The 12139-nt window shown below is 29.6% G+C and overlaps 2 protein-coding genes across 2 annotated transcripts; one reads left to right on the top strand and one right to left on the bottom strand.

Moving 5' to 3' along the window:
* Window positions 1–3217: 3217 nt before the first annotated feature.
* On the bottom strand, window positions 3218–5489 carry Bm17819 (Uncharacterized protein; the record flags this gene model as incomplete). The annotated part of the gene is made up of 8 exons (XM_043082411.1): window positions 3218–3229; window positions 3507–3618; window positions 3748–3878; window positions 4092–4166; window positions 4276–4445; window positions 4557–4789; window positions 4888–5048; window positions 5436–5489. The coding sequence occupies 8 exons, from the start codon at window positions 5487–5489 to the stop codon at window positions 3218–3220; spliced, it is 948 nt and encodes a 315-aa protein (XP_042938345.1).
* Window positions 5490–10879: 5390 nt separating this feature from the next.
* Bm11066 (Uncharacterized protein) lies at window positions 10880–11752 on the top strand (the record flags this gene model as incomplete). The annotated part of the gene is made up of 3 exons (XM_001893548.1): window positions 10880–11023; window positions 11263–11388; window positions 11672–11752. The coding sequence occupies 3 exons, from the start codon at window positions 10880–10882 to the stop codon at window positions 11750–11752; spliced, it is 351 nt and encodes a 116-aa protein (XP_001893583.1).
* Window positions 11753–12139: the final 387 nt, after the last annotated feature.

Genomic DNA, 12139 nt, shown 5'->3' with positions numbered 1-12139 from the left:
GTTATGGAATTTGTTATGAACAAGAGTCTTAGTTGTTATTATAATAATAAGTTTTTTTTTTTTTCTCTCGTTTCTAATAAATGCCAAAAATTTTAAAGGAATAAATTATGCAAACGATAAACTTGATATATTTCCTATTTTTTCCTTGTTGCAAAGTACGTGTTGGGACACAAATACTTAGTGTTTTATGCTATGTAATTTAAACGTGAATAAATGTATTTTATTGTTCATCTTGTTATTATATGCTTTAGATTAAATAATATGATGGAATTTAATTAATAGTTGCAAAGCCAAAAGTAATTCCTCTTTTTTCTTCGTTTCTAGTAATCGGTGTGCAAAAGAGTACATCTTTTTTGCAATAACAAAGTATTTTTTTTTATATCAATTCTTTGATATATTATGACTGATTTGTATGTTTGAAAAAGACTTTGGCTTGTGTAATGTTTAAGGGACTGAGAAATACTGCATGTTGCATATTCTGACCCTGAAGATTGTAGATTTTTGGTCTTGGCTTATTTCTGATTAATTTAATCTTAATGGAAAGGATGAAATTTGATATTCTAGAAATTGCCAGGAATAACTTCATTTCTTTTGTTATTTGCAATTATCACTTTCGGGCCATTAGGAAAACTTTATGTGGTATTGCATTTTTTTTTTTGCGCAGAAGATTTACATTTTATGTTACATTTTATAGTTTCTCATAATTTGCCTACTGTCTATTACGTCATTTTATTACAATGGTTAAAGCAAAGTGCATTTAATCATGAAAGGGAGGTTTTTTTTGAAATATTTTGATTTATTAAATCCGGCTTTATCGTCCAGTTTTCCGATGCTGTTTGAGTGCATAAGTGTGAGTGATTATAATGCCGTCAATAACTGAAATGAATGTCTGAGGTTGTAAGAATTAATAATCTTCAACTATTAACATTAGAATTAGGCTTCTGTAATTAAATATTAAATATTAAATTTTAAGCATAACATTAAAGTGCTATTAGAAATTATAGGAATTGCCAATATCTTAGTTGTCCAATTACTTTCTCTTTCTCTCTTTCTGGATAAAAAATGAAATAATTTTAAACAATGAGTGAGAATTTAATCCCACCCTTCTCATTTCAGAGATATTTGCTAAGTGTTTAATGTCATAAAGCATATTATTGAATATTTTAGAGCGTCTAAACTAAATTAAAAATTATCGGTTGGGAACGTTACAGAATGAAAAAGAAGAGCGAAATAACTTTTTTAACATTTGTAAAATAACATTTATAAAAGACTTTTAATTTCAGTATTAATCCTATCCTTGACAAAATTATTATTTTGAAAGTAATTGCAAAAATTGCTAAGTGCAAAATCCTTAATGTTACGCTTATATATACATAATAGTACAACATGTAGAATGCAACATCCAAAATTTTATTAAGAAACTAATAATACGTATGCCACAAGCGAATGTATAATGGAATAAGCATTTAAAAATAAATTTTTCTTATTGTGTAAAAGGAAAAATAAATAAGTTTTGGAGGCATCAAGCATTTTTCTTCTGTTGAGTTTTTGAATGGTAATTATTATGAAGCAGTGAAATGAATTATTTATTTAGGATTATAGGAAATGATAAGTTATGCTGAAACTTTTGCAAAATTGTAAGTCTCAGATTCGTAACTATCATCTTTGTGATAAATGGATCAGTCATATCATCTTTGTGATAAATGGATCAGTCATATCATCTTTGTGATAAATGGATCAGTCATATCATCTTTGTGATAAATGGATCAGTCATATCATCTTTGTGGTAAATGGATCAGTCATATCATCTTTGTGATAAATGGATCAGTCATATCATCTTTGTGATAAATGGATCAGTCATATCATCTTTGTGATGAATGGATCAGTCATATCATCTTTGTGATAAATGGATCAGTCATATCATCTTTGTGATAAATGGATCAGTCGTAATGAAAAATAATTTTTCCTTTTTTTCTTATCTCCTAAATTTGCAATATTGCATGTGACAATTGATGATAATGAAAATAAATGAAGTTAGCTAACAATTGAAATGATTAGTTATTACAAAATATTTCAGAGAAAAAATTGTAAACACGAAATTCAATTCTCGAACGAATTCTATTAAAAATAAATTTCTAAAAATTCAACAATTTCATTTCCGATAAAATGCATAACACAATGCATTTCAATTCCCTGAAATATTCGCATTCTGTAGTATGTGCTCTACTATTATCTTTTTACTAATCCACACTATCTCAATCCTTTTTAATCCTAACCGTTTCCTTTCTCTTTCTTTTCTTTCCTTTTGAAAATTTCATTTATATGTTAAATAGTACTTTCTATTTTTAACCATTTAATTATGTATGAATAAATCTATAAATCATGATTTTTTTCGACTTTCTTTATTACTTAAACTTAAAGTTTAAATAATAGAAAAACTCAAGTAAAAATTCATATTTGTTAGAATTTTATGTGTGTTAAACTAACTAACTAATTAAACGAAAAATGGGAAATCCTTTAAAAACTGCACGAAATGAACATATTTTATTGCTGATTTTAATTTCAATATCGAAGGTATAAGATGAAAACTACAATTATTTTAGTAATTATTACTAATTATACTCCCAGCATTCTTTTCAAGTAATATGACATATATTTCAATTAATATAATAACTGAAACATATTTTAGGGATAATTTGCTCAATAACAGGTTTTCATTCAATATGATAAAATATATTACTTTGTAAATACTTTTGTGGAAATTTCTAAAGTATACCATTTCATCATTCCTTTCTTCTAACTATCACAACTTTCTGTCATCTTTTCTGACATTCTCGAGATCAGTAGACAAATTTATAGTTTACAAAATTAGTATTTTTGTTCAAAGTGCAACTTACTTTCATAACCTAAGATTCACTGAATGCCAGTGATAACAACATTTTTTTGTGTCAACGAGAAAAGAGTAATGGATAATGGTAAAAAAGTAAAGGTGAAGGATAAAGGTGCAAAAAAAGAGAAAAAGCAAAAATATGGAGAAGAATTAATGTTGGGGAAAGATGCGAGGTTAACATATTGAAACTGAAGGCAGCACAACTGGGATTTCATACAAATCAAATATCACTGTTAGCAAGACAGTTTCTTATTAATCAGCAAAATTAAGAGAAAGTTGGGAATAGGAAAAGCTTTGAGGAAAAGCTATCAAGAAATGTATCGCATTTCATCGCATTGCCTGAAAGCAAAGAAAAAGTCAATGCAAAGTGAAGTGCATGACAGATCTGAAATTGCAGTAAGAAAGAAACATGGATGAAAAGTGGTGATAACATTATGTATTGTTGAAAAAATCTCTTATCAGAAGTAGACTTTGACATTGATATGGAAAAGCCTTGATCAAACGTAATGAATCGCAAAACACTAATTAAATTAATTTGCAAAAGGTTTCAATCAAAAAAAGAATGTGTGATTTCGTGTGAAAATGACTAATCCTATAATGCAAGAGAAATATTTACTTTATTGCTTTGTCTGCTCTGAAATAAATTTAAGTTTGCAGCTGGTGCTATTGATGTTCCACCGGAATTTGATTTATGGATAAGCTTCCGGTTGAAAAGTAGGAAGGTTAATCTGGAATATGAACTTCTGAGCGATATATGAAGACATGCGCTATTCGATCTGTTGAAACAAATTAAGTAATTGGTAAACTGAGGAGGGTAAAAAGGTTCCCAAACACAGTTCTGTTAGAAAGGAACTTACCCATCCATCGAATGCACTAGATTCCATATTATTGTATTTGATATGAACATTATCCACTTATCTGTGAAGAAATATGAAGAAAGGTTGAATGTAACAGCAAATGAGATATAAAGCAAACTAAGTTTGCATGACTGCAAAAGGGTAATGTGCGATTTAATTACACATTTTTAGAATTTAACTTCATGAAACTTGACAGGTAAATCACGCAACTCTCGAAAGAACACATTAGCAGGTATGGGATTTATCAACTGATTTTAACAAAAGTAATTAAAAGCTATTTGAGCTTTTCCTTCCTCTTTTCATAAACAATTTTCTTCAAAAATGCTTGAATTTCTCATGATTACCTGTTTGAAGAACAATATTTCTTTTTCATTGATAACACTAACAGTTGTTGACTCTGTCGTATTTCTTCGCATTGTCTAAAATTCGAGAAATAATCATTGCCGTGTAATTTGCATATCATATTTTGATAAAAGAAATATGCAATTAGTTCCTAAAGTATTTGCTTATCAGAAAAAATTAACTTACTCTGCGATATGCAATTATTTTGAGTAAAGTAATAAAATCAGTGCATGCCATTGCTACTATCAGAGCTACTGATACTATACCATCAATTCTGGCACATATCTGACCATGATAAGAATTGTGATGTAACCAACGATACTTCGAGCCAGAATTAAATAGAAGCGAACAGTCTTCTGCAATTTTCATGAAGGAATGACAAAGGGTTTTTGCATGTTGCAAGTTGCGCATGCTGCAAGTTACGCATGCTCTTGCAAGCAAAAGATATGATCAAATCAATTGCTTACCGTACAAATGATGGGTGCAGTAGACCATTGAGATTGTCCAAAAGATGATCGCAATTTTGAAAGTCCTCGCTTCTGACCATAACTGATTGTACCTTGTCGCATAAACGAAAGCAAAGAATCTATTGATGGCTGTTAAAAAATGCATAAGAATCGACCCAAACCATGCTCCGTTCAAAATAACACCAACTAATCGTACGGAAAACAGTTCTGGTGACGATAATATTGGAGACTTCCTCAAATGGAATTTTCCAAATAAAACAAAAAACCGGAAGAAAATTTCGTAAATAATGAGAAATTAAAAAATTTCTTCATTTTCATAAGTAGAACTTACAGACTTAGAACCATGGTACACCACGTGAAGTGAACAAATATAGCTTGCAAGTTACAGATCAGGAAACTACTGCATAAAACTCCAAACGCATTACGGAAACGTGATCTTGTACGTGTTAAGTATAGGGATATGCCATTGCTAATCAGTCCAAAGATCGATATCTATGATGCATTGTTGTAAATTTGATTTCATTTTACTTTAATATAATAAGATGTTAAGTAGAGTTATGTATTAACAAGAAACTACTGCAATTCTCGGAATTTCGTTTTTTTTCTTTCTTTTTTTAAATTTAAAGTATTTGCATTCTTCTATTCATCTAATCAAAACAACGAATACAGTCATTTGCGGAACTGTCACACTTCGGATGCATCTGTCTGTTTTTATTGTTACTTTAATTGATGCATAACAGATTTTTTAAAACATTTCGTCAATTACATCACTGTGATTTCAACACACACACACACACACACACACACACACAAATGATTGTTGACAGCGTTAATATAAATAATATTAAGTACAAAAAAATTCATTCCATAGATACTAACCAATGCGACAGTTGTCGCCGCTATGTAATCTTCAATACGATTGCCTTCAGACATGATGGCGCACTCGAAGAAATCAGTCAAAAATCAACTCTAATTAAGAATTATGTTAAATTGGATGAGACCATTTAATTTCTTGCAGTAGATAATGATCCGACAAGTATTTACTCAATAAGGCAAGAAGGAATAAAATAAATGAAATAGATGAAGTAGGAGGAAATAAAAAATATTCATTGTAGTTTGCCTGTCATGAAAGATTTAATTAAAAATTGATTTTAATCGAATATTTGTGGGAGGAAAAAAGTTTATTACATTTTCTAATATAAATTCATCGTAGAACAGAGTATCATATTTTTATTTATTAAAGAGCCAAAGAAATGATGAATGAAAATACTGCATACAACCATTAATGACGATCATAAATTGATGCTAAGAGAGAGGAAATGAAAGATGAAGGAGGATGCTAATAGTATTTTGAACTTTCAGAATTTCTCTTTTTATTTGATGATTTTTCATAATGTAACGGCTTGGCATTCAATTTTAATCTTTCAATTTATTAAAACGTTTCCATTTGATTAAATTTAGCTTACACACTGCTTTGCTTCATTAGGAATCATTTGCTTATTGTTGTATGTTCCTCTTAACCGTTGCTAATTCATCCGAGTAAATTAATGGTACTAATATACATATAAATGAGAATTTAAAGAGGAATTAAATTTAGAAAATTCGGCAGTTTGACATTTAGCATATTTTCTTTCTTGAATAATAACATTAGAAAGTTTGTAATTAAACCATGAAGCTAATTTGTTGAACTATTTCCACTATGCTGACAAGCAAAATATACTTCTATTTGCTCAACTCCTTTTATTTACTTTTATAATTGCTATTTTAAATATAATTGTTCTTTCACAATATCCTCTTTGAAGATTAAACATCTTCATTTCATTCAAAAAACTGCCCGAAAAAACTTCCCAAAACTGAAGCTTTTTGCAAGTAATACAAGGCATATACAATTGAAATCAATTATTTGTCATAAATTAGGCATTTAGGAAGACAAAAATAATTTTCAAAATTGAAATTACAGATTATTGAGTGCATTTGCTAAATACGTACACTGACTTATTTTTTAATTAAAATTCTAATGGTAGAATATCTTAGCATAAGTCGAAATAAGTGTTAATGTCATTTTCGAATTTGAGTGAAAGTTTTCTATCTCAACAATGTTTGAATCACAGTTGTTTGTCTGAGCTTCAGGTTAATGTAACACAATGGTAACAGTTATCAATTATCAGAAACATTCAATGTTTTTGATTAGATTTCTGCAAAATATCGATATTCACAGAAAATTCAAGATGTAATCAAATGAGTGTTTCGATATGAAAGTATTTTTGAATCAGATGATTGCAGTTTTGTCGAGAAAAATCCATCTTTACCGACGTGATGATAGAATTGCTCGTGCTTCTTATGCTAACATAATAATATTCGGTGGGATAAATAGAAAAGAAAAAGGCATTCAGCGAAATTTATGAATTTTAACAATCAATAAAAAAGCGTAATTGAAAGAAAACAACGAACAACAAATCCCATTATGCTGAGTACATCACTTCGAATCGATCAAAATTTCAACGGTCAAAGGCAATGATATATACACTTACTAACGAAGAACATAGTATTGTAACCAATTACATTTGAAATCTTACTCTCAACTATCTTTGTAAACCGAACCTTTCACTTTGCCTATTTATTTCCATTCAAATTAATCGTATCATTTCTACTTCACAACTCTTTCTTCCTCTTTTTCAACCATCAAACTATAAAAACGAATTTTGCTGATACCAAAATTTGAGTCATAATTGAGAAAATCGGCTGTTTTCATCACATTTTAAAAAAATAATAATAACAAGCCATTCTTTTTTTTAAACTTTCTTTCCAACTTCCACATATTTTATTTGCGTCGAATCATTTCATGAAAATTCATTCAGCTGTCATTTAGAATCTGGAAATCGCTGCTCTATTGAATTAAGGTACATTCCTCAGTTTTTTTTTTTTTTTTCTGTATTTAAACACGAGACATAAATTTTTTTCAATCTCAAAATTTAAAAAATTTTACTGAAAGTTTTTGTCGAATATCATTCTTTCATTAAACTAATTTGCCTAGAGAGAAATTTCCACGCAATGTTGTCAATATGAGAAATTGCCAGTTAACATTTAAACTCATTAACACTTAGTTGACAAAATTTCTTTCCATTAATAACAGAAATGCAAATATCTTTTAGTACATTGAATTTAACTCAGATGGCGATATTTATATCTTCAAATCTCCATACAATTTACATATCCATCCGGGCAAAAATGTTCAGTTTGTATCCTTTTTCAAGCAAGTAATGCACTTCCTGAATTTTAATTATTTCTACACGAATTGATTGATATTCACAACAGCAAAAAGACAATATGAATTGCACCACTATGGAAATTGCTTCAACTTATCGATGTATAAAGCTGATACCTTCGTTCCACAAGAAAAAAGAGATTTCTGACAGTAGAAAATCAATACGATGAGCTAAAAATTGCAAATAATCTTTTAGTCCATTGAATTTAACTCAGATGACAATATTTACATCCTTCAAATGTCTAAATGAATTATGAAGTTAGTCACATTGAATATTCAAAACATTCATAAAAAATCCAACGTAATGATATATATAAGGAAATAAAGATAGTTCAATAGGTCAAACTTTGGAGAAAATAAATCAAATACGATATTTTCCTTTTGAATCAATGATTCATACAACGAACTAATTAACAAATGATATGATTCACATTCACCGGATCCGGTTGAAAAATTAATAAATGATTCTTACAATGTTAGCGTCAGTCAGAATTATTGCGATTGTTCTCGATAGAAATATGAAATTAAGCCTGAACATGATAACTGATCCTGCATAGAACGGATTGCGAATACGTAATCGTAAAGATAATTATAGAAATCAGTCTTATATCCATCATTATTATTACATTATTACTTACTCAAAAAATCATTCCAAATGTATGCAAATTGTTGCTCCTTGCAAGATGTTCATTTTAACATCTTGCAGGATTTAGAGTAAGAGAAAATTATCCAATGTTAAGAAACACAATCAGCCTGTCTCGCAGTATTAAAAGAAAATCAGAAAATCAACAAAATTATCTCTATTATTTATTTAACAAATTCTTACTTATCTTAGAGATCGTCAATATATCTCGCATTTGAATTAGTACTTTTAATAAATCTCTAAGGTTTTGGTGAATATCCACTGAAAACATTCCAAACTGCTCCCATTCACTAATAAATCTATAAATGATACGAGAAAAGTTGTTGATGAAAATAATTTGCTGCAAATTCTAAAATTGAAATTTTCAGATTAAATGAAACAAAGAGAAACTTTGGAAAAAAGAAAAATCCTAGAAAAGAGTAATAGTGTGTGTATCTTATAGTTCTGTTAAAACTTACTTCAGCTAGGTTTCTCATTCATGGTCTCAATATTTAACAGAACAACACAAATATGTCTTTTCCTTATTCAATTCTTTTGGATTTCTTGCTATTTTCATACTATAGCCAAGTATTCTGTTCGAATTTTCTGGACAGTCTTTTTTATTGACTAGGTTTTTCGTATTATTGCTTAAATTAGTGGCAAAAAAAATTTTTCTTCTTTTGAACATATGAGCTATCTCTATTTAAATGATTTTGGTAATAAATAATGTGGTTAAATAGATTAAATATTGAATTTTAAAAATGAATATTGTATGAAATATTGCATTTGAATCTTTTATATATATATTTTTATTGTTGAACTTCTTGTCACTTGAAAGTGGCAGTAGCGTATTCGAATAAGAATATTTTATTCATTCCTTATTCCGAAAGCAGAACGTGATATACTTTAGATGAAATTGCAAAACACGATGAAAGTGGCAGAAGAATTAAATATAGTGACCTGCGAGATTCGAGATGAAATGTTGCAACGCAGAGGAAATGCAAAAAAAGCAATTCAGGAACGAGAAAAAGTCAATTTCTGATCCCTGTAGAGTTTGATTTTTCAGATGCTCAAAGTTTTTTTGTGATCATATTTTTGTTCTTATTATCTCACATCCATCCTATAATGGATTAATTATGTCTTTCATTGTAACTTTCAAACATCTATGCGAAGAACATCAAAGGTACATTAGAGTTGCAGGCCAAAAAAAATTAAATGTGGATAAACTTAAGAGAGTCAGACCCTAATATTCCGAGAGTTAAAAAGGAGGAGGAAGAAAAGAAGGGACATTTTTAGGAGCTTCCATAAAGGTTGTTCATGTTACTTTTTCTTTTTTTACTAAGTTTCAATTGTGATTTGTTACGCTACTAATTTCAACTCACTTAAATTTCTTTTGATTAAAAAAAGTAAAAGTGCAGAGATAACCTATTTGCTGGTGATAAAAGTCGGTGAATTAAGTGATATGGAAACCTTATCACATATTACGTTGGATAGAAAAATTAAACTTTTATCACTGATGCATCAAGCACAGCTAGTCAACAATTTTTTAATTGTCAATCAAAGAAATATGAATTCGAATGCTAATTTAATTGCTAAAATGTTACTTATATTAATACATTTCACACTGACATTTGAGTATCAAAAATTACCTATTTCATATAAGAATAATCGATTCAACATATAAAGCTATCAAATCTGTTCAATTCATTGTCTTGTAGCAGTTTGCATCCAATTTGTGACTGGCGCTGTTGTCACTGTTGTACCGGAATTTTTTTTGCAGATAAGGTTGTGGTTAAACAACAGGAAAGTCATTCTAGAAACACTAATGTGTCACTAAATTGTCATATGAGGTTGACATATCAGTGCAGAGCTCCTCAGAGTTACTTTCTGACTGCATTTTATCAAAAAGTTTCAAAATAACATCACTAATAATAGGTGCTCTTGGTGGCAAAATAATGAAGGACCACTTACCCATCCAATGATTGCACCAGAATCCATGATATAGTGGTCGACACAAATAGCACCCACTTATTAGTGAACACAAATGGATGGATAATCAATATAAAAGTATACGATATATAAATTACTCCAAGTATGCATGACTGCAATGACAATAATTTAAAAGTATTGCATAACATTGGCATTTGTTTGTTCGTATTGCTTGCAATTCTCGAAGAAAGCACGCTGAATCTATCGCTCAGTTTTGTAACCTTTAATGGTCATTTCTAAGTAGCCTTCAGTGTAGTTCTAATAATAATTTGAAACTCCGAGATTTGGGATGAAATGTTGCAACGCAAAGGAAATGCAGAAACAACAGTTTAGGAACGAGAAAAAGTCAATTTTTGGTCTTTCTCTTTTGAGATTGATAATTCAAAGTTTTTTTTTTCTTTATTAGTTATCTGTTTTTGAATGTGTTTGAAAGAAATATTTATTAAGATGTTTTTCATATTTGCAGCATTGCGAACAAATTCATGTTTTAAAGCGCAACTTATGGATGCAAATCGAGAACGCATGAGATATATGAATGATTGTGCTACATACAGTGAAAAATTGACCGAAATGGAAACTACAAATGCAGAGGTAAGGAATTAATTACTTTTACTATCTACATTCATTTTTTATAAAGCTTTCAAACCAGATAGCAAAATTTTGCTTTCTTTGGCTAATTTATTTGCCCAGCCGGAGTAAAGTTTTGTGCATACTAATAAGCCCTTATATGCTATGGGCAGATTATTTAACAGTACTTTCCAAACTTTGATCTGCCTATATTGAATCTTTTATTCCTTGGTTAAAATATTAATTTGAAGATGTTTTTGCAGTTAAGCAATAAGCTGGAAGCACTGCAGAGCGCAACTGCAATGAGTGATGCAAATTGTGGAGAATTAAAGAAGGAAGTTGAAAAATACCGAAAACAGCTTCATGATGTTATGGAAGCCCATGATAAAGTGATTTTTTTCTCATGATAATCTCAATTAATTTGCTTTAAAGGATTTAATGTGACCGCTTTTTCTGCCTACGACGATTTTATTGTAAGAATGCAAAATGAAACGAATAATATTCTATCAGTCCAATCTGAAAGCAAAATTTGATTTGCTAAGATTTGACTTGAAAAACTTATTTTCTTGTAAAAAAATTTCGTTTTTCTTTATCTGATTCAAAAAATTTTGTTTTCTAAAGGAATTTTTATAGCAAATTTACATTTTAGAATATAACATCCTTGTCTTTCAGGATATCACCAAGCTAAAGAATGAATTAGAATATATGCAGGAAGAAAAGGAAAAATATGCTAAGCAGATGTCTGTCGAGTAAGTAATTTCTCTCTTCTTTTAAAGTATTACTAATCACTGGAGTAGTACCCAACGGTTCAACTTCTTAAAGAAATATCATACTGGGATATCGCAGTCAGTGACGATGAGAGCTCAAAAGACTAATGAACTAAACCCGACGCATTTTTAGGCGCATTTTGTCTAACTATTCAAATTAAACCTATTTGGCACAAAAAATCACCCGGAGGCATACACCACTTCCACAAAACTCGCAACCTCACAAGTGTACGTGTGTTCCTCCCCATGACAAAAGGGATATTCCGAATATTGACGTTTATTAAGTCTGCACGACACAGAGTGAGATATCCTATCTCTTCTTGTCAAGAAATGTCATAGTAATGCTGAAACAATCACAATATTTTATGTACTG

Source organism: Brugia malayi (genome assembly GCF_000002995.4).
Source record: "Brugia malayi strain FR3 genome assembly, contig: Bm_v4_Chr4_scaffold_001, whole genome shotgun sequence".
Taxonomy (NCBI): Eukaryota; Metazoa; Nematoda; class Chromadorea; order Rhabditida; family Onchocercidae; genus Brugia; species Brugia malayi.
This window is presented reverse-complemented; position numbering and strand designations above follow the sequence as displayed.